Source organism: Bactrocera neohumeralis, chromosome 3 (genome assembly GCF_024586455.1).
Source record: "Bactrocera neohumeralis isolate Rockhampton chromosome 3, APGP_CSIRO_Bneo_wtdbg2-racon-allhic-juicebox.fasta_v2, whole genome shotgun sequence".
Lineage (NCBI taxonomy): Eukaryota > Metazoa > Arthropoda > Insecta > Diptera > Tephritidae > Bactrocera > Bactrocera neohumeralis.
The window spans coordinates 13,288,927-13,313,090 of record NC_065920.1 but is presented as its reverse complement, the minus strand read 5'-3'; the positions used below and the strand labels follow the sequence as shown (position 1 = coordinate 13,313,090).

General features: G+C 33.7%; 1 protein-coding gene across 3 annotated transcripts; it reads left to right on the top strand.

Annotated features, from left to right (window-relative positions):
- Nucleotides 1-73: 73 nt before the first annotated feature.
- On the top strand, nucleotides 74-23,779 carry LOC126753168 (uncharacterized). 3 transcript variants are annotated; one of them, XM_050464397.1, is made up of 4 exons: nucleotides 74-265; nucleotides 15,211-15,736; nucleotides 21,418-21,808; nucleotides 21,905-23,779. In XM_050464397.1, exons 2-4 carry the CDS (start codon nucleotides 15,409-15,411, stop codon nucleotides 22,074-22,076), a joined length of 891 nt encoding a protein of 296 aa, XP_050320354.1. In that variant the 5' UTR covers nucleotides 74-265; nucleotides 15,211-15,408; the 3' UTR covers nucleotides 22,077-23,779. The 3 variants fall into 3 exon arrangements, with proteins under 3 accessions (XP_050320354.1, XP_050320355.1, XP_050320356.1); XM_050464398.1 differs by having other exon boundaries at nucleotides 74-280; XM_050464399.1 differs by lacking the exon at nucleotides 74-265 and adding an exon at nucleotides 324-455.
- The last annotated feature ends 385 nt before the right edge of the window (nucleotides 23,780-24,164 follow it).

Sequence of the window (24,164 nt, the reverse complement as noted above, 5' to 3'; positions counted from 1 at the left end):
TTTTTTGGTGTGCGTTCGGCACTCACTTTATAAAAGGCGCGTAAATAACGAAGCCGCAACACATTCGCTCAACAAGTGGCGCCAAAGTAGCAACCAACCGTTGAACGGCAACAAGCGTGTGAACTGTGAAAACGAAAACGTAACTGTAAAGCAAAAAAAACGTTAACTGTGGAAACGGAAGTGTTCGTTCGAAAACGGCAACAAATAATCGAAAACGAATTGAAGTTTGAACGGCTGCAAAGCTGAATTCTATTCACAAAACAAGGTGATTTATGAAAAGGTGTGGCAAGTGTGGAGTAAATAATAACTTAAGTAACTGTAAATTGCTGTGTGTGCTTAAAAAGAGTGAATTTGCAAAATTTGCGATCAGACCGAAAAAATTCCAAATAAACTCCAAGTAAATTTCAAATACATTTTGACGTGTCATGTCAAATAGAATTGCGGCATTCAGCTAAGTATGATTTCACTCAAAGGATAAGCTTACAATAGTTGTAAGATGCCTATAGAAAATAAAAAAGAAAGTTGGCTGCTGATGAAAGTCTGTTGTTGCGTCGACTGTTATTGACAAGTGAGATTGCAGCACGCTGTGATATGAACTCTAGAGGCGCATAAGTTGCCACAATTGCATACGTGCTCTTACAACACAACGTCGAGTGCGTTGCTCCTTCCTTCCTCTCTTTCTTGTCTCGGTTTTTATTTTTTATTTTTTTCTCCTCTTGGTTTCTGTTGTTTTTTGTGCTGAAAATATTTGTAAGCTGTATATAATTCTCATTTTTATTGCCGCCATTATTATCATTCATTTTTTACAACTGCATTTGATTGCGCAACGTGGCGCATTGAACTGAAGTCCTACGCGTCAGTCAATTCGTCAGCATTCTCGCTTTTCATTTGCTGCTTTTCTGTGACTAACTGCCATCACGTAGTTAATTAGCATTTAAAAGCGCAATCGAGGTTGTTCTTTGATAGACTTTTTTTCTACAGAATAATGTTTGCATTGTTGTTACCAAATCATTGTCAGCGATTATATTTTTCACCGCTAATTAATTGGAATAATCAATTGTTATGCACTTAATAAAATGGAAAATTACCAAAGCATTAACATGATTATATAATTTTTTTTAAATTTTGTTTTTACTTTTGCTCATTTGATTTTTTAATTTTTAGTTAAAATAATTTTAGTTGAAAGAGCTTTAGTTTCATAATTTGCATAAGCCGTTTATTGTTAAACATGACACCTTAAAAAAGGATATTAGCCATATATATGTATGCATATTGTATACCTACATATATGTTAAAAATATTTCTAGAAAATATTACTATACGATTTTTCGAGAAGGCGGTTTAAGGCGCACACCTAAGTAGAATTAATCTTTCATAATCAATTCTTTTCATATTTCTATAGATTAACCATTTAACCATTTAATATTACATAAAAACATATTAAATCATAAAGCTATATCACAATTACTTTTTGAGTCACATTTTTCTAAAGTGTAGGCACATAATTCAATAAGGTACATCAGTTTATCTTTAAGGGGTTATACTAGTCTAGTTGCATGAATTTCAAGTAATTTTTGAAATGTCGTAAAAAGCAGCAACTAATATTTTTACTACCCATTTTAATACTCTTGAAACATGGTGCTATAGATTATAATAGTTTTGTTCACCTAAGGGTGGTACATCTCAACTAAAAGTAATCCAGATAGATTACATTTATATAAAAGATCCGGATGACGAGACGCGTTGAAATCTGTGTGACTGTCAGTGAAAGTTGGATTATTGGTGTGACACTTTTTGGTGAAATCACATATGTATCTCGGACCCAAACTACCGATTTTGACTAAATTTAGTAAAAGGCATTCTTCTCATATTTCTATGTCACAGTGCGAAAATGGACGAAATCGGACTACAACCACGCATAATTCCCATATAGCACAAATTTAAATACCATTTGATTTTTTCACTTTCCAGCGTAGAAATCAAGAAATAATTAATATAACGGGATACAATTTTGCACAAATAATTCCTTTAAAGTATGCTACCTTATGACCAACATTGCCCAAATCCCATCAAAACTGTTCAAGCCACCGAATATTTGCACCCCAGTATCTATAATTTCAATTAATATTCAGCGAGAATCCTTTTCTGACAATAGTAACTCTGTATATCAAAAATGGGTTGAATCGGACTTCACTGAGCCCCATATATACCTAATACTCATATAAAGACTTTTGAATTTTATACTGCATATATCGACCAATATTTGAGTCATCTCAGTGAAAATTACGGAGCGTGTTTTACTCACAACAGTTTATCTTTGTGCCTAAAATAGATAAAATTGGGTGAAAACTTGACCTAACCCATATATAACTAATATTAGGATTTTCGAACATTCGACTGAATTTACTGCATATGATTGGCGATTGGGTGTGAGATATCTTAATGAAACCCAAGGAGCATTTTTTAGTATGTGGCATGATAATAGTTGATAGATAAACTCGGATCGATATTACTGCAGCTCCCATATACTACAAATCATAATTTTCGTTTTTCTTACAAATCTTATGCCGAATATGTCGAGCAGTGCATGAATTATATATAGTATACATATGTAGTTATATATAAAATTGTTTGGATTCCAATCCTTTGGTTGACGTTTTGCACTTTAAGATAATTCCCTGGTTTTGATTCCTGCAAGTTGAAAGAGTATCAAGTGGTCGGTTGCACTTGAACTTAGCCTTTTCTTACTTGTTTATTAGTTATTTATTAACATTGCAAGAATACAGAAAAAAATCAAAAAAATGCTAAAAATTAGCTGCTGTTGAAGTGGAACATGTGGCCATGCCAATTAATAATCAATAAAAATTAGTTTAATAATCAATTATATATAAAATATAATTAATCTAGCGTAACATCGGTATGTCTGCTTCTACGGAAAGTGCTAAAAAAATGTTTTCACGAAATAGCGACTGTCACATAAAAACTTTTCAACCATCTTTTTTTGATTTTGTTCTTTTTTTAATTTTTAAAAAATAATAAAAATTATCAATTTCATAAAAAAGTCTATAAAGAAAAAAAGATAGAACCTGAGAAATTTTGCAAAATCCTCTTGCAGACATATTATTAAATTATTAAGCTTTGGAAATATGAAAAAATAAAAAAAAACAGTATTTATATTATTTCTAGACTAGACACACAAAACTATATTTTTTAAATTTGCTTGAGTGATCACGCGGAGACAAATAATACGTTCAATTCTAGTGAATTTAAAATTAGAATTCAAACTTATTTAAAGCCTTTATATAAACAATTAGAATTTAAGGAGCTTACAAAAACGCCGCCTGCAGACTAAAAGTTCTTCGGGTTAATAGTACTTTGTTCAGAATATATTGGCAAAATTTATAAAAATAATCCAATCACTATAAAATTTTTTTGAAGTTACTACCTAATATTCCAAACTCAATTAGAAATGTTTTTTATATTGAAGCAGTTAAATTTTTTTTTAACTTATAGTAAAATGTTCCACAAAAAATTTATAAATATTTAGAAACAAAATTTAGTGTTACCCCTTTCTTTCAATTTCAAGCCATTGTACTTCACCGAGCCATAATTATAATTTCTCATACCATAGCAGAGATACCATCATCATTCCACCTCAAATGATAGATGATTTTATAAAAAAAGGCAATGTGATTGAAATAATTCAAAGGCGTTAATATTTAAGTTTCTGCCTACATTTATGCGCAAGATTCATTAAAACTTAAATGTGAAACTATACTTCTATTTTTATGTGACCAGCTATAGTAGCAGTAGTTTCTGATTAAGGTTATTGATTTTATGTGTGTGCAATTTAGTTTTGACTTAAAAGTTTTTAACTCGTATTCTTGTTTTAGAAGCGATGATCACAGTGATATCTCGAAAAATATTTTTTAAAATTATAACAAAAAAAATATATGTCCTTAGTAAAATCTCAAAAATAAATTTATATTTTAGAATTCGATAAAAAATCTAAGAAATTATAAACATGCTTTTGTCAGTGCTTTTCCTAGTATTTATGATGTATTTTTGTGGACTCCACCTAATTGCAGATGGATTTTAAAGGAACACTTTTCATTGGTTCCTCTTTCTCCGTGTTCTCACTTCTAAAAATTTTCTTATAAGCCAAAAACGATATCAAAATTCATTTAAAAATTAAATTCAAAAACAAACTTCTTACAGTATTTATAAATTTTTGGAAGTGATTTCAAACTGGTATACAATATGTCACAGTTGCTCTCCAATTTATTAGAGTTTTTACATCACTTTACATTATAATACATGAGCAACCATTTTTTTTTTGTGACTGCTCACCTAAACTTTAAGCTATTCAGTACATATTATATATATATTATTACTTAACTCTATTTTTTCTTCATGAAAAACAGTTTTTTGGCAAAATATTGCTCTCGGCTTTGCACTTCTTCTTTTGATAATTGTTTTAAAATTTTACGTAATTTATAAATAGCAATGAAACTCATTGAAAATCAAATGTCAAAAAAGTAGATTCTTAGAAGAATAGTAATAATAACATGATAACATACAACGAAGCCAAATATTTTCAACTTAAAAAATAACCACAACAAACATAAAAGTTATTGACAAAAGTGGTAATCTCCGCCACTCTGAGAAAGGTTGTACAATCACACACAAAACATACTCTTCCGCAACACAAACACTTGACAACCACTGAGAGTTGCCTAGGCATCGTTTTCTATTAAAATAAAATAAACTGTAATAAATTTATATTGTAGCGACAACAGCACAAACGAGTTCCATGCACTTCTGGCGGTCAAGCACACTACAAACCGCCAGAGAGTTACGCTACCAAGCAAAGGCTTGGCCAACAGCTAAATTAAATTGTAAACACCGCCACTAGACCGTAAATTACATAGACTCAAAAATTGCGAATGTGAGTAGGGGTACCAAACAATAAAGCGGTCGTAAAGGATATAGTCATATAGAAATGAAATAGCAGCACGCATGAAACACATGTGCGCCACAAACACAATGAAACAATAGGTTTTGGATGAACGATGAGTGCGTTGGGCAATGACAGAACGAACGCTCTTTGAGCTATGTTTTACCGCAAAACCAAAATAAATATAATATTAAAAAAAAAAAACAGCAAACAAATCATACTGTTGGTTGAGCGTCGGTGCGTCGGTGCGTATAAGCAACACTAGCGTTGGCGATAGTTTGCTTACATGCTTGCGTGTGCGTGTCGTTGGTTACTCCTCACTTGTCACGCTTATGTATATGTGCGTGCCGTTTAACACCTACACGCAAATTTATGTATGTATGTTAATAGCGTAATTGGCTTTGCAAAACCTTTTAGGCCTTTCAGTCTACCAGTCTTGTCGCTTGTCCGGCAGTTATCGGTGTATGCGTTGCTACAAGTGAATTGTGTATCATTCGTTTTAGTAGCAAAAAAAGTGAAGTGACACTCATGTCACGTATAATATGTACTCACATCACAAATATAAATGTTATTCCTAATTTGACATACTCACTCACACCAAGTAACCCTTGAGGCATAATACTTATGTGGGCTGTGTATTTGCGTGTAAGTGGACACAGAAATAACATGCACATTGTGACAGCGTCAAGATGAGTAGCCTAAAGATATTATAATTTAATTTTATTTTTTTCAGAAAAAAAATATCTATCATTTATTGAAATTATGTAATTTGGACCCCGGTGCATTTAGTTGATTTTTTACGTCATTTCGGTCAGTATATGAGTTCTTGTGTTGAAATTTTGGAAAATAGTTTTGTGATGACAGCATTCCTTGTGCCAAAAATGTGTATCCTCTTGCTTAAAATGGTTAAAATTAAGACAATAGTTATTTAGCCGAGTTTAACATAAAGTTGCGCCAGCTCTTGAAGGTGTTCCCCGTCTTTGATCTTTACCAGTTCCGAGAGTATAAAATGTTTCGTTACACCCGAACTTAACCCATTCTTACTTATTTTCTCATAATTTCATGCTTATACCAAGCTTTTTACACAATCGCCACCCACGCATGTAAGTTTTTCTGGTGAATTTAAGGTTAGAATTCAACTTTATTCAAAGCCTTTATATAAGCAATAAAAATTCAAGGAATTCTAGTTGAAAAAAGTGTCGCATACGGACTAAAAGTTAATTTGGATTTATAAATAGCACTTAAGGCAAGATATACTGGAAGAGCTTATGAAAATATTAGAGTGTAAAACAGATATATGCAAACTGCTATACTACAAAATATTCTAAGGTATTGATGAAACACTTATACAGTCGACTACTGTTTACTTTCGAGCTCATATGAGTAAATTCACAATTTATCATCTATAGGAATGTCATAGGTGTGTTTCGAAGCACCGATGTCGTATTTTTTTAACATTTCTCCCGACCAGTCGTTATGAGCCTTTTTTGGATGATTGACAACAAATTGATTTTGGACGACCTTCTCGAACTTCGTCTTGGATCGATGAGCTGTGGTATGCTGAATTCAATCGAGATCATACTAGATCACTCCAAAACGAAATTCGAGAAGGTCGACTGAACTGGTTCTCGATAGAGAATGAATTAAGTTCACCGATGCACTGTTGATGAGTTAATCCATATCGAGAGTTGTAAAAAATAATTGCGCAAAAATGTTCGCGCTTGAATTTCATTTTTTGGCCGAAATAAATACTTGAAGTTACTGTAAACAGCACAAAGAGCGCTGGATGTTTCATCAAAAGTATCGTATGTCAAACTCTTAGTATGTATAAGGTCAAACTTTACGATGAAGTTGTTAGTTGCATTATTGCGGCAGTAGTGTTGTCAAATCCCAAAATATAAAAGGCAACGTACGTATAGGCAATGTTCACAAGCGTCCGCAAATTACTCAAAAACCTATTTGAATAGTTGTGTCATATAACTTTTACAAAAAACTCTTTCTATTGCCATTCGCTAGCTTTTGAATGCATATTTTCTTTTTCTTTTGCCACCAATACAGCCGCTACATGAGTTACTTCAAATTTACACGTTAAGCCGACAATGTCCAATCTTGATTGAGCATTGCAAGCATAAAGTTTTGCCAAGATTTATGCTACCAGTAAATAAGTTGTTGGCACAAATCCTTTTGCAACGTGGCTTTACTTTATAATCCTGCGGTAATATCGAAAACTTTTCTACTAGCTTGGCCGTTGGTGTGGCTACGACACCCCACTGGTAGTCTAGTGGTTTTAGAGTAGTTTTTTTATTATTTGCAAAACCTTTTTCTTTCATACTTTCAATACGCCAACACATTTTCCATAAGCCAACACACTTGGTCAACTCACTTGGCTATCTGCCAGCAGCAAGTTGAGACGGGAGAATTCGATATTTTTGATTTGGGTCACACATAATTGCGTTGTATTACTTGAAAAAAAAATTTTACAAATATTGCACAAACTCGATTTCAACTGGGCACTTTTGGTAAGGTCTCACATGCACTCATAAACAGTGTTTTTAGTAAGATTTTAAAATGAATTAACTTCTCTTTCATATTTGACACATTCTGCTTGTTAATTGAAAAAGTGGCCTAACTTAAGCAGCCAAATTTTTGTTTTTATTAGCTGACATTTTAGGATTAATTCTACTGGTCCATTACACATACATTTATCACCGTCCACTAGCGCTCTTCAAATCATTAATCATGCAAAACAAAAAGGTGTATATGTGTATAGAATGGGAGCACACGTGCATACGAGTATGTAAATGTAGTAAAAATGGCCTTTCTTTATGGAAATCGACTATTTGGTATTTTAGAAATTGAATAAAAATTTGTTATTTTCGAATACAGAGCGATTTGCATGCAGTATGAACTGACAAAAAAAAAGTATACAAAAACTGTGAACTACTGCACAGTGACTTGAAAGTAACCGCTTAACCGTCAATTTAATTCAGGCCGCTTAACAGCCCTCAACAGCAAGCTGATAATACAAGACATACCACAATTAACCCCACCGAAATTACGTTTTTAATAGTATTTAATGCACTTTAAGCGAATTCGCTTCCTTTAAACTTTAATATACAATAATTTCCCTCCCATACATGCTTTCGAAGAGCCATACACGAGCAGCATAAAAACATTTACCCCTTCTGCGAACTCGCTTTTACAACCTGCACTCTCATTTTAGTACATAAATGCATTAGCGTGCACTTCCTTCTTCCCTGCTTGCTTTCCTTGCACAGTTTTAACGAACGCTCTGTGTTCGCTGTGAAGCATAACTTTTCGCATGACGGAAGTATCTCTTTAACGGCAATTAGCGATCTATTGAAATTCTTTTTTTGTTGCTTTTCTTTTTAATTTTTATGCAAGCGCGTAAAGGAAGGGAGGAAATAAAAATGCGTGCATGAAAACAAAGTTTGCAGCGACGAAAGTAACAACTCCACCCGCATATGCGTAGAGCGCAGCACTAAATGAGTGTCACATGTCATGATTTCTTGTAAATGAGTATGGGAGGCGGCATACAACAAGTGAACGAAATGATAAGAACAAATGCGTATCAGAGCAAAACTTTACTTGAGCATGCGTTCGAATAGTTACGCTGCATATAACTGTTGTTTGTAGGTTGATGAAACAATAAAGAAAGATGACAAATTGCTTATAATGAAAGAACAAATTGATTTTAACTAAGGCATGGCTCCACTCAAAGTATAATTTGATTAAAAAGAGACATGTGATGAAATTTATGAAACACTTGATATTTCTGTAAAACGCCGTTGAAAATTGGTAATTGAGTTTTTATACAAACAGAGCTCATAAAGACAGAGCTTCACCAAAAATAGCTTAGCCAAACATACTGAAGCACCTTCTTCTCCTTTTTCTTTACTGGCGTAGATAGCGCTTACACGGTTACAGCCGAGTTAACAACAGCGCGTCATTCGTTTCTTCTTTGCGCCATTTGCCAATTAAAGATACAATGTGCAACCAAGTCCTTCGCCACCAACAGAGGGGAGGTCTTCCTCTTCGGGTACTAACTCCAAATCCTTCAAAGCTAGAGTGTTCTCTTCTATCCGGACAACATAACCTAGCCAACTCAGCCGCTTTCTTTTGATTCGCTAAACAAATTCATGTTGCACCAAACCACGAATAACAAAAAAACAATAAGCATCACATTGATCTAGTGACTAGGCTTGGTATTTTGGTTTTGGCTCATTTTTTTCGCTCCATTCTAACGATTGTTGGCTTCAACATGTCTCTTTAGCAGTTATATTGCTCACTATGAACCCTGGATCGGAATACGCACGATCAAGCATGTCCAATGGAACTTATTTATGGTACTCTTTTGAAAAAAAAATTAGCTTTATCAAGACGAGTCGAGCAAGAACGCGTTTCATGCCCAAATTACCCCCCAAAATCATTCGAACCGACTCGCAAGACATGTCGAGCTCTCTAACACTTGCTTGACAATTTTTGAATACCATATCCTCCACTTTTCTAATATTTGCAGCAGTTGAAAAGATCGAAGATCGACCTCCCGACCGTTTTTGAAGGCTTTGTACCACTCGTAGGTTTGTGTTTCTGATAAAACTAAATCACCCTAAGCCCTTTCCAATGGCAGCTATATTCTATAGTGTCCCGGAAGTTGTGACAAATGATCAAAGAGACCGTCGTTTTACAAGATATAAAAAGCGCATCGCCCAAAGAGCAAAATACTATCCCAAAAATTGCGTTTGAGAATTCTTTCGACGATTGGAAGTGGTGCTGGCATAAGTGCAATACATCGAATGGTGACCACTTTGAAGGAGACAACATTAATTTAGGCAAATGAATAAGTATTTTTATTTAAAAAAAAAACAAAAATTCCCGTTATTCTTTGAACACACCTCTTATATACTTTACATCATCTCCGACGTCTCATTTTATGTGTTACAAACTTATACATATGTACATTAAAGAATGCGTCAACATTAACACAACGTCACTGCCATCAATTTCGTAATGAAAAGTTGCCGGGGCAATACTTTCACACTTCACACTTTCGTCAAACTAATGAGCACGTTTTAGAAGACTTTTCATTTGCCTTCGTCACATTTGTAATGTCACAACAAATTTTTCTCCAAATAAATAATGAGTAAGGCAACAAGAATGGAAGGCAAAGCGCAATGAGCACACAAAAGGCATACGCAAACCAACGAAATGCAATAAAAACTCGAAAGAACTTGCGAGTGATTTTGTAAGTAAAACGAAAGAAGAAGCGCTAATGAAAATGAGAAATTGCATGGCAGCGCAGTCAAGGCGAAAGTGCCAACGCAACCGCTGAAATTAGCCGCCAACATTTTGTAACATAACCGTGGAATAGTTCCGTCATAGCCAAGAGGCGAACACCACCTCGCTTTTGCCACAATCCAGTCCGGCTATCTTGCAGTGCAATGCGGGCTGTGGGTGCTCGCTAGTACTCAGCACTGTAGGCGTACACAATGTGGGCGTTAACCTACACATTCGTCGTATATTTTCGTTTCCTTCAACATTTATATGCACAAATGTATTGTATGTACTTCCTTTCGGCTATTTGTACGTGCTGACACAGCCACAAGGAAAAAGCGCAACTAAGTAGGAGCAGCATCCGAATAAGACATTACTAAGTGTTAATAAACGAACAAAGAGGTTTCATAAACATAATAATTTAAATGTCGTTGACATTAGATGTCCGGAACTATTTTAAGAACGGAAGTAATTCTTGCTTGATAACTCTTGTTGACACAAAATTGATGAGCAATATTGAAATATGCAGGCGGCAAAAAATAATAACAATGAAAACTTGATTATTGCATTTTTGCAATAAAAATAGGTAAAAAAGAACTGGTTAATAAGATTGCCCATATCACCACTATTACATATGTATATGTATCTGCCATACAAACTGATATGTCGAAGTCAAGTCCAACAGATTTGCGATCAGCATAAGTCCGCTGATTTTTCAAAAAAATCGAACGTGAGAATTTTTTATTGAAAATTAGAATATTTTCCATAACCCATTTTTAACACATACGTTTTCGATTTCGAATTTTTCGAAAATGGCAAAAAGTGAAAATATTCATAATAAATAATAAATAGAATATACATTTTCGATTTCGAATTTTTCGAAAATGGTAAACAGGGAATGAAATTGATACCAAATAATAAATAGACTATACATTTTCGATTTCGAATTTTTCAAAAATGGTAAAAATTAAAAAAATTCATAATAAACAATAAATAGACCATACATTTTCGATTTCGAATTTTTCGAAAATGGTAAAAAGTGAAAAAATGCATAATAAATAATAAATAGACCATACATTTTCGATTTCGAATTTTTCGAAAATGACAAAAAGTGAATGAAATTCATACTAAATAATTTTTTGAATTTTTCAAAAATGGTAACAAGTGAAAAAAAATTCATAATTGATTTTAAAATTAAAGGATATATGAAGTTATTCAAAAATGTTAAACGAGTGTTTCTCAAAACAGTCTTAAGTCGCCATCAGAGCTAGTCAACGCTTCAAGCAATTCACTTTCAGTATTTAAGTCAACGATCTGAAAATTTCACACTTCCTTTCATCCCAAAGAAGTGATTCAGTTATCGGAATCTACCACTTTAGTATATATCTGACATACAAACTGATATATCGAAATTAAGTCATTGTATCGAAAACTTTTTTTATTTGACAAGATATCCTGTCGAAATTTGGCGTAGAATAATCTACGCAAGGCCACAATCTCCAAACATATTGATTTAATCGGACTACTATAACGTACAATACAAAATGACAGATCAAAATCTAGATAATACCTTCTTAGGCTATAAGAAATATTCCTGTGAAGGCTATTACAGCTTCGGTGAAGTCGAAGTTTACGGGTTTTCTGCTTTTTTTTGTTAAGGCAATTAGTCTATGTCATGAAAGCAGTTCCTTTGGTCCTCCGAATCATAAAACTAAAGTCAACCCATAAACACCTTAACCGCTTTTTGTAAGAAATCCCAAAATTAAATTAAGAAAATGTAGCGTTTAGTCATCAAAAAGCTAATTTTATGGCTTTAACTTTTAATTAGCAAGATAATACCATCTTTTTAGGCACACAAACCAACGAACCCAATATTCTCCTAAACATAAACTTAGGCCGAAATCACCAAATTGAACATTAACCAACCAAACATTGACCAGAAGTAAACATTAACCAATTGTGGGCTGTACATGGGAAAACAAAAACAATAGCAAAGCTGATGATGAAGGAAAGAGCTTAGCAGCAAAAAGCGTAGCAATTGCCCACACCATGCATGCCTTTGGTTGCAAAACCACACAGTTGGTGCCTACACACATTCCTACACATATTGTTTAAGTCCTTAATTGTTGGTTGTTAACTTGTTGTGTAAACATGTTAATTAAACTAAAATAATTACAGCAATGAACTTGACTTGCACAATGAAAACAACGCATATTTAGTAGCGCTTTGATTGGGAGTTGATGGTACGTACTTATTGTGATTGACCATTTAGTGTTTGAGCGCGAATGTTTACACAAACAGATAAAAAGAAACGTGAAAATTAAAAAAAAAAATATGGATCTATTATTGGTTATATTCGCACGAGTTGCAATGAAGAAAGCTATGAGTTCAAAAACGTCGATTTTTGGGAATTAAAAAGTCAGAAGTTTTTGAAAGAAAAGCTTACACAATTTTCATGAGAAATCTCCGACATCGCTAAAACAAAACATTTTCGTTAAACTAAAAGATATTCTCCGTATAAACCAAATTTTGATCGTTTTTGGTCTGACAAAACTTAATTTTCGATTTTAATCCGATAGCTCATTGTATGTAGAATTATATATAGAACAGACAGAAAAATCATTTTGTGATCATTTGTTTTCGAGCTATCACGAGTTTTCAAATTCGAAAAGTGCTGTTTCGAGAAAAATGCTTTTTACAATAAACTGTTTGAGCTGGTTTATCTGAGCGGCAATATATTAGAAGACTATAACTCAAAAACTTTTCGAGATATCGGTAAAAATTTTGTTACGATTTTTTCAAATGTATAAACTATCAAAATATTTAAAAAAATAATCAAAATTTCACACGAGTCTTACGCCGTCTTCGATTCGTCATTTTTATGCTCGTAATCTTTGCGAGTAAAAAATTAACCAAGTTCTTGAGTTGAATTCGATACAAAGAGTGTATCAGCTTACTTTAGTTAAAGTGTTATAACTACTATCTACAATACTATCTTTTTAGAGATGAACGATGTGTGTGACACTGCCAAATCACATATCTCGAGACCCGTCGGACCGATTTCAAAAAAATTTGGTATATGACATTCCCCTGACATTTTTATATTTCAGGGTGAAAATGAGCGAAATCAGACTAAAGCCACGCCCACTTCCCATATAACACAATTTGACATTCCATCTGATTCTTTACTTTCGAAAAGTCAATAATATAACGGCATTAAACCCTTCATCAATAATGCCTTTAAAGCATGCCATCTTATGTCCAAAAATTGTCCAAATCCAACAAAAACTGTTCGTGTCCCAAGGTCTATGTTCTGTGACCGAATCGGGTCAACACTTCCCTTAGCCCCCATACACCTAATATACAGATTTTCGAACTTTCGGGTGATTTTATACCGCATATATCGGCCAATAGGTGAGTTATTTTAATAAAATTGGGAAAGCGTGTTTTTCTGATAACGGTGCATATTTGTGCTAGAAATTAATAAAATCAGGTAAAAACTCACAGAAGCCCCCATATAACTAACAGACCTTATGTAGCTGTAGGTACTTCCCTGGCTTTAATCCCTGTAAGTTGCAAGAATATGAAATGTTTTGTTTTACCCGAACTTAGCTCTCCCTTATTTTTCTTTGTTTTGTACACAGTTCAGACCAGTTCTATCGTAGCACATGGCTCATTTCATCTTTTTTATTGATTTTCAAAGTTTTATAGAACACCCGAGATTCATAACTAAGAGCATACAAAATTGTCAATAAACATATTGACGCAACTAATGTCGTTTGTTCGATTCATCACTCTCCAATGGTTGGCAACTGCCGCCTTGCAGGCCTATAATCATTAAAATCACAACTTTATTACAAAGATTAACCTAAAATTTGTTTAAAAAATGTCATCACCTAAGACGGCTAAGTTCCGCTTAGCACACCGACCAATTATAAATTGTAAACACAAAATACCCGCCAATGCCAAAACTAATACATCTAAAGTCGCACAAGTGACAACAAAGAAAATTATAAGTTATGAGCCTCCTCCTTTTATCACACTGTGCATAAAAACAAAGCGTGTTTTACCGTGAAATTAACTGCAAACACAGTACGAAGACCGTGAACACTGCCGCTGGCACAATGTACATATTTATGGAGACATATACCATTTATATATGTAAGCATATATGTATGTGTGACCACAGCCAGCTTAACCACATCCTCCAACCATAGGCACCGCAACGCTTAGACAAGTAAAAGCACCAAAGCATTTCGCACTTCAACAAAACAGTCTCCCGTTTCCGGCTCATTTATATTAATTACCACGACAACAATTTCGACAAGCAATGGCGCATACGGCTAGAAGTGCTAAAGGGGTCAGTCGTACGATTGCTAAAAGACTAACGAGTCATGCGTAGACTGACAGCGTAACGCTGAGACAATTTAGGTTAGAGCTCACAACCAGCTTCCTTCGAAGCTATTGAATTGGTTGAAAGGCAGAAAAACAATGCAAATGCTCATACACAAAAACAGCAACAAACAACATAAGCACGCTTAATTGTGAGAGTAAACAGACAGACGGCCGAAAGCACGTTGTCAATAGCAGTCACCAGTTGCTTCTTACACACAGGCGAAATTAGTTAAGAAAATATACGCATTGAAGAAAGGCAAATAGCAATAATAACCCACACACATACATATACAATATTTGTACAAATATAATATTTGTGTGTGTGCACTTTGACCTATACAAGCAAAGACGGCTACAATGACGCACAGCCAAGCGCTGTGTGTTCAGCGACTTCTCGCCTGGCTCCTGCCAATGGTGGCATCTGCTGGTTGGTGGTTTACATACATATGTATTTGTGTCTGTGTGTGTGTGTGGGCGTTTGTTTATAATTTCACGCGTATAATCGCGCTGCAAGGCAGACAAAATGTTAATTACCATTATAAATTCTTACTGACAACTTTCAGGACACACTTTTCAACTTACCGACATCGGCAAGGCTAACCACAGCAACAGCAACAACATAGGCACAATAACAATTTGAACATCAACACTAATCCCTGACTGAAACCGAGGACGCAACGCTGGAAGGCAAGGCAAGCCAAGCATTAAATATATAAAAATAAATAAAAGTCACACAGCGATCTCAACCTAAAGCCACACAAATGCAGCGCAACGCGTTCCTCATGTATGCCTTGCCCGCAGCCGTTTTGCTGCTCGGAAACTGTTGGTATGCATACGCATATGTCGCCTTGCCAGCAGCGGCCGCCGTAACAGCCGGAGCCGGAGTCGGAGCCTCGGACGCCGGCGCAACAGATACGAAGATGTATGCCAAGCATATGGCGGAATTAATGACCGGCACATATCCTGATAGGGCGGCTGCTTCATCGGCGGGTTATTTGAACGATGTAGCCGGAAGTATTGCTGTGCAACCACCGCACCAACTGCTGAATGAGCCTAACGGACGTGCTGCGGTCTACGATCCGGGTGATGGTGAGTTAAAGCAAAACATAATAAAAGAAAATAAGTTAACCAGAAACATACCTACGTATATGTATATTGTAAATAAATGTGTCAAGATTATTGGCTGAAGCTTGCTCTTCTTGACGCGGCCGAGTTCAATAGCTGATATTTTCAGAAATATATAAATGTTTTTAAAGCGCTCGTTCCATCGAAAATAACCCTAGAAATTTCTCTAAACAAAATTCAAAATACCTATATCTCTTTTACTGATCTGTATATTTCCAAATCCTCGGAACTAGGAAATAGTCTCAGTAAATTATAACTGGCAAAAGTTTATTTATTTAAAAAGCTTGCCGGCAAGTAGTAAAAAAATTTTGATATTCAAGGTTCACATTATTATAAATTTAGCTAAAGTCACTAGTAAAATTCTATGATACTCAATAAATTCCCATTTCTATCCAATACCATGGATTTTCGAAATCCTATAGAATTGAATATATATTCAGTCTCCAATAGAGCTTTCACTTTCAAAGAAGAGAAGAGGTGAACAAGGGCACAGAGATAAACATCTATATGTATAGGTCCAAGCTTGATAATCGAGATGCCCTTTCAGTTAAACTAGATATCAAAATCTGATTCCATCTCCCAGATCACTTTAACCATAGTTAAAGAATACCTTCTTGTTCTAACAAAGAGCGTGCTCACAATGAGGTATAAGTAAATTTATATACGCAAATTGCCAGAGAGCTTTGAAATCACTAAAATCTCTTAGGGCTTCGTCAAAGCTAGTGAAAGAATGCCTTGGTTCCAACAATCTATTTTAAGATATGTAAACCTGCAATGGGTCACAGAACATAGAGATATTCCTCATAAGATGCAGAGCAGGCACTGCCCTACAATTAAACTCTGGAATATATTATATATTTATTTGACAAACATATTATAAACATAGCTTTCGGTGGAATCAATCACTTACATGCTGAACAAGCAGGCAAACGTGGTATGAATAGAATATGCGTCGCACGTGCCAGTTATTAAAATGTAAAATAAATTATATAAGAGCTCCAGTAGGGGTGCTAACAGATCACTGTCTAACCGCCAGGCATGCCAGCAGACTAGGAAGGCCATATAATGATTATTATACAAGCTGTCAGAAGGAAGAAGAAGATAAGACCTGAAACATTTTCTATGCAGATTCTAAATTTTGTGCAGGAAAAGAATCGTAATTATCGTTTTAGAGAAATCACAAATAATTATATCTCTTGGAGACAATGAACAGGAGTAGTAATTCTTCTACTTTACTTATAGCTTAACAACTTCATTTCGGTCAGTACATCTCACCTCATATATACATATTAGGCTGGGTATTTTCTTAGACACCTCTAAGAAAGTCTCTCCAAGTATGAGTTCTTAATTGTAACGGGAAGGGCCTCCGCCTTACTATTTTCTATTTTTTCCTTATTATCAGATATAAAAATTCATATCTCGCTCCTAAGAACTTATTTTTTAGAGTATCAAGCGAGCGAGTAATATATATATGTATATTTATATATATTTTTTTTTTACCCACCCTAATGTATGTACTTATACCACACACATGTACTTCAAGTAAACAAATAATTATCCTTGAGTAAAAAAATTTATTTTTTACTTGTGGACCTTCAGGTATAATGATAATATTATTGATACTTGATATGCTTACCTTTATCCAAAGAACTATTTTTAAACACAGCTTCGAAAGCAATGAATTAGTTTATTATTTCTTTTCTATTCGATTAGTTTATCAGCAACACTGGTTCTAATCATTTTTCATTGTCATGGCAGCAGAGAAAGTAAAGCAAATGTATTTATATTGAAATCACCAATGAATACGAATTTTATTGACCTCACTCATAAGGGTTACTTCAATGAGGATATTTTCAAATATGTGGGGTACTTAATTTCACAAAAGCACTTGTGGGACATACAGAGCTCATTTTGTTGATTTTTAGTTTTCATTGAATCACTGAAGTATAATACTATAAGTTACATACATAAGTATAACCTAATTCAATTATTTTTAATAAACTGCGAAAATCACTCATTCAAAAAATTTTAATACTAAATTGAATGTGACCAAATTGAATTGTGAAGTCATGTGCAAAGAGTTTTTATAAGAAAATATTGCACTTCAAATCAACAGCATTACATAAATTATTATTTTGGGGAAAACTTTCAAATAACAATCAACGTAAGTAGTATGCTATGCATATGAAAAGTGATATGAAAGCGTATTTCAACTCAGTAAACAATAACTTCAAAGTCAAAAGTTTTACAAGTGATTTATTAAGTTGGGTATAAGCACTTTGCTGCACTGAGTGGATAAACGTTTGTTTGGTTTTGACATTTTAGTTAAGCCCAAAGCTTCATCGATCAAGTGACGATCCTCAAGCAGCTCGCTTTCCAAATAAATTTGTTAATTTTATGCAAAATATACCAGAATGCAATTAAAGTAATTTCGCTTCGCTTCGCTTCCATAGAAATATTGAATACCTTGAGGGTCTTCCCAATAGCAAAATATAAACACTCAAGCACATTTTCCTTTGGCTGCATAATATTTTCCAAACATATCGAAATCGATAGTACATTGACTCAATGAATGGCAAACACAAGTCAATATATACATATATATATAGGGTGGGGGAAAAAATTATTATTTTTTGCTGGATACTCCGAAGACTTTGTGCTTAGACACTTCCAAGAAAATGTCTCCAAGTATGAGCTCTTAATTGCAACGTGAAGGTCAACTGCCTTAGAGTTTTCCATTTTCTTTTCTTATTAACAGATAGCAAAATGCATATCTCGCTGTCAACTACTTAAAAAATATCTTGTTTCTTAGATGTTATAGGAAATTGAATGCTCCGCAAAAAGGTTTCTTACAATTTTTACGTAAGCCTAACCGTTGAAAATATTTGGAATAATTTAGGTCAAATTGCTTCTTTCTTATGAATTTTATAACTCATGTAGAAAACAAAAAATAAGTATAAATCGATCTAATAGTAATTTTATAGGAAATTCACTGCTCTACAAAAATGCTCGGTTTTTATATTTTCAATTTTTTTTATTTTTAATATTTTTTTTATTGACTTTTGACAATGACTTTTTACTTGTAGTAAACGCTTAACTTAATCGAAAAATTATAAGAGACCATTATATTGAGCATTATTAATTTTTGATCCGCCCTAATATATGTACAGATAAGGTGGTTATTCAACTAAATACACAAAAATTATTCAAAACCACAGTAGTACTTCTTAATTATTATAAAACAAAACAAATTTTAACTTGCTAATTATGCACCGAGTATAAATTTCTAACCGGAAATAGCAGCTGATTTATTATCAAAGATTTTTGGTGTAACTCAAAAACCATAGTTGGCTAATAAATAAACCTTTCTATCCGATATGCTTCGGCAAGCAAAAACTCGTCCTTTTATGATGATGATTTCACTCGTTTTACTTTTTTGGAATCACTTACCACTTATACATAGACACAGGTATATATTGATATTGGAGAGTCAAAAACTCCGGACTGGTCCATTTGCATGATACTATATATGAATGTGACAGCTTAATATTAATAGCATTCCGAACAATTTTATTAACTTATGCTTAAATTGAGATTAAATTAAGCGTTTAAAGATCTCCAGCAAGTTTTGCTTCAAAATACCACAGCATTCAGAACAATTTAAAATAAAGCATTGCAAATAAAAATGCATTTCATACCATTCGCTTCCTATAGCTATCTATTTTGCTAACAAAAAATGTAATTCGCGAACTGCAGTTTTGAAAAATATTTCAAAGGTGCAAAAACTCACTTTATAGAACAATAACTTGCAACAGATTTTGTATATTTTGCAATTCTGTTGTCAACGAAAATATTTTCACGTACAGGCTATAAATATATATACGCCTTTATCAAAAGCACAGCAAAAGCTATTGTTAAGGTGAAGTAAAATACTACCGAACCGCCGGCTAGGCTGTGGCTGCTGCTGCTGCTGCTATTGACGTAAATGAAGTTTAACGAAGGATGAACTTACAATAAAAAGTTCTATACATGTTTGTATGTATTTAGGTTTGTGTATGTACGTATGTATCAAAAAATTTTATTATGTAGCATACTTACAGGCGTTCTTATGAATGTGCTGTCATTCATTTGCCTGCTTTGGTAAATGCGTTTCACTTACGCACAATGCAGGGATTTATTGCACAGCAGTTATATGCGTAGATGCATAAAACAACATTTTCATAATATCTTACGTTTGCAAAAAAATGGATATTTTTATACTAAGAATTTTCATTATATATTAGAATCATTTAATTGTTATTTTCTATTAGGCATATTTGATTTTAATTTCATTTTAAAATTTTTATTTGATTTTATAGTATTTCAATTATTATTTTTAGTTTTTACAACTCTATTTTAATATTTTGTACAACTTTTATTCATAAATTCAACCCTGAAGGGAATATCTTCTTAATTGTATAAAATTTATATTATTCCCAGCCCAGCATAGCTTTACACACACACACAGACATGTGTTGTCTATTTTAAGCTTAAGTCAACAGTTACAGAAATAACCGTATGGCAAAAATCAACCAATTCCAATTTCCGCTTCAGTGCTGCCAATAGTTTCTCGAGCACTTACACGCTTGCTGAACACATATACACACACACACAGCATGGCAAAAGCACGAAAATAGTAAATAGTCGTATGTGACTACAATGCCTAAACGGAGTGTCAGCATGAGCTCGTCCAGCTACAAGTTTTGCTTTTTTTGCCAATGTGTATACTAGGGTGGGTCAGAAAATTAATATTATTTTTTTTAAATTCACATTTTGTTGAGCAGTAAATTTCCAAAATAAAAACTAGCTTTCGTATTTACAACGATTTTTTCATGCAGTTATAAAATTCATTAGAAAAAATTTGCTTTAAAATAATCAAACTTTGACAGTTAACATCTTTTTAATATTTAATCTCACAAACAACTCGTAAGCGACCATTTTATAGAGCATTCAATTTGCTATGAAATGAGATTTTTGTTTAAAGAGTTGGAAGCGTGATTTGGATTATAAGAAATACATATAATAAGGAGCAAATAGAAAATTGTAAGGCGGAGGAACTTCCCATTACATTTAAGAGCTCAGCGAAAAGAAATATTGAAAAAAAATTTTTTTTCACCCACCCTAGTGTATACCCTTGAATGCCATAAGCCTTTTCCACTTTCCACGGTCACTTTCTGGCCATTGATTGACCGCTAAATGACAGCGTAATGGGCATAGTAGACAAGCTAGATTGAAGAGAGAGCCGGTAGGATTACTTGACGCATTATGAGTATTTCTGAGTATGGCAAATATTGTTTACATGTTTGTATCTATATAATATATTGTATATGGGTATGAGTATTTAGGTAAATATACGCTTATTTATATTACTTTTGGTTTTGTTAGCAATTTAAAAAGGAATATTTAAGAAAACTATTTGAGAGCAACTAAATCTTTTAAAAACTATAGTAGGCTAAATCTCGAGTGTTTCAGAATCGAAGCGCATGACTTTCATAAATTAAATTTTATTAATATTAAATATTTAATATATTTTATTTAAATAAATACCAAATTTACTCGCTGCTCAACCTTACTTAACCTCAATAACACTCTCTACTCACCAACAGAGCTACTCCGCGCTTTGAACGCCGAAACTGCCATCAATGGCCAGGAGCTCGGCACGCTACCCGAAGAACCCGATTACGCTGACACTGTGTTTAACGAACTGGAAGTGGCAAACAAATATGAGATGTTACACAAATTGGAAAAAGATTTGCGCGCCGAACAGGAAATTGTTACTAAATCAGCTTTGTTAATGAAAATGCTCGAGGATCCGAATATACAAACGCTGCCGGTCATTTATGTCGAGGAGGAGGACGACGACGAACCATCTGACGAAGATGCCGAAATAAGCAGCAATAATGTGGCATATCGCTTGAGCAGCTTGGGCGCTGGTGTGGCAAAGCGCTCGCGCTACTATCGCCGCTATCCATGGAAGCGCCACAATAGGAATCGCAGGTGAGGCAGGGCGGGCGTGCCATTGAGAAATTAGCGAATGAAAAATTATACATTTATTTACATATTTCCTGTACATTTCTGCTTTTATCTTTTTAGCACTTACGAGCCAGAGCTGCGTTATGCCTGCACGCCCACCAAAGAGGATGTATTCAAGCTGCTCATGAACCTGCATGAAAATCGCAAAGGCAATCACAGCAAAACTGTAAACTTCTGCAATCGCAAGCGGCCAGCCAAAGCCATTTTCACCAACATACGCTTTCTGGGTTAAGCTGACCAGCGACACTGTTAAGAAAACATATTTAAAGAGGCAACGGAATACGACACAGAAATATTTTAAAACGATGTTGACATGAAACGGAAATCAAAATGTGGCGGAAGAAATTAGGAATATTGTGTGTTTGCACGGCACTTGGCTGGAAGCAATTGTTTACAGAAATTAGCATAGCTTTTTAACATAATTCGCAATCAAAATTCTATATGTACTTATAAATTAAAGTAAAGTAAACTCAGTAAATTAAAAAAAAAACTAAAAAATTGTAAAATATGCATAAAAATTAATTTGGAGAAATAAAAGAATTGTAGGCCCTTAAGCAGCTATAGCGTGTAGAGTTCTAGCGTAACTTTTTTCGGAATTAAAAATTTACAAAAAGTATATATTATATTATATAAACAGTATTTTACATAGTTATACTACAAGTGGCAGCTAAGCACAGCATTGTTAGCAAAAAATATTTTATTCACACAATTAAATTATAGTTGCACTACTATTGCAACAAAAGTATGTATATAATAAATAACTTTTGAAAAAAAAAACGAATATATAAATATATTAGTAGTTTGCAAAGCACACAGTATAAACCCAGTAAAGCACAAGGTACTTGAAGCGCGTAGCAGCTGCATGCTTTTTGTTTTTCCTTTCGGTATGTGAGATGTCAGGACTTTACAACGTCTGGCGTGCGATTTTGACAGTTCAGAAAATAAAAAAATTTTAAAAACAAACAAAATTGCAACACTGCTGCTACTAACTCTCTGAAAATATAATAATTTAGCATAATTATTTGAAATAAAAAATATTAAAAAAAAATATAAAAAATATTTTTAATATTCAAAAATAAGGCTCTATAATATTGGTCTAGGTCTTAGTTGTCCGCAAAGCAAACTGAATTTAATTTTAGCCAACTTGTCAGTGAATATAAAATGGCCGCCGCAAAGAAATTCTTAACCCACATACAAGTATGCAACCTTTACCCTCAAAACTTGTGTAGATGTGAACAGTCTCGTATTAATTAAACTTTTCTCTTAAAACCTAGCGTAAACGTAGACAATTGAATTTTGTGCACATATTTAAAAAAACATATTATAAACGCAAGCATATGCTATTGTATATAAAATATAATGTCTAGTACCATAATTTATATGTGTGTATGATAACATATTGCAAGTTAAATAAAAACAAAAAACAAACCCTTAAGCGCACGAAAGGATGTAATTTAATTTTAAATTTAATACGAACTTGTACATAACTTGATACTATTTACCAAAGTACATACCTTGATACTAATACATACAGATACTTACATATAGCCGCCATACTTTCGTTTATTTGTATGTAGTTGTGGCTCTGGTTTACTTGTGCACACATATTTATGCATACCAGTAAGTATATAAGTCTGTATATACACTAAGCATTTAATCACTAGTTATTTACAGTTGCAAAATAATAAAATATACGTTACAAATATACATACATACACGAGCACTAGTGTTCGACCAAAGCATGAGTTGTTCCTCTAAAACATACATAAAGAAAATATAATATATGAAAGCCAATAAGTTGCATATATGTACTTGTATGCATGTACATAGCAAGCATGAAAAATAATTATGTAAGACATACATATGTATTAATAAAATTAATAACTAATTTTAATAAACGGGACTAATGACTCTTATTAGTCCGTTGAAACTCAATAGTGAACGCTTTATTAAGGGTTGAAGGTAAAGAAGGTCTAGAAATAAAAAATTCAAATAACGGGTGATCCAATAAGGTACTTTTTTCAATAACTTTTTTTGACAGATCACGCATGTCTCTCATCGTTATGGAACTTATGGATCTGACTTGGCGTATTTTACGTCGAGTTCTTAAATTTAAAGCATACAAAATACACCTTGTGCAAAAACTGAAGCCGGTCAACCTTAACAAGCGACATCGCTTCGCTTTATGGGCTCTTGAATTGTTCCAAAAAGATCCGACGTTTTGGAGACAAATTTTGTTCAATGCGTCCGTAAACAAACAAAATTGCCATATTTGAGACGAAAAGCAACCTGAAGAGCTTCAAGAGCTGCCATTTCTTCC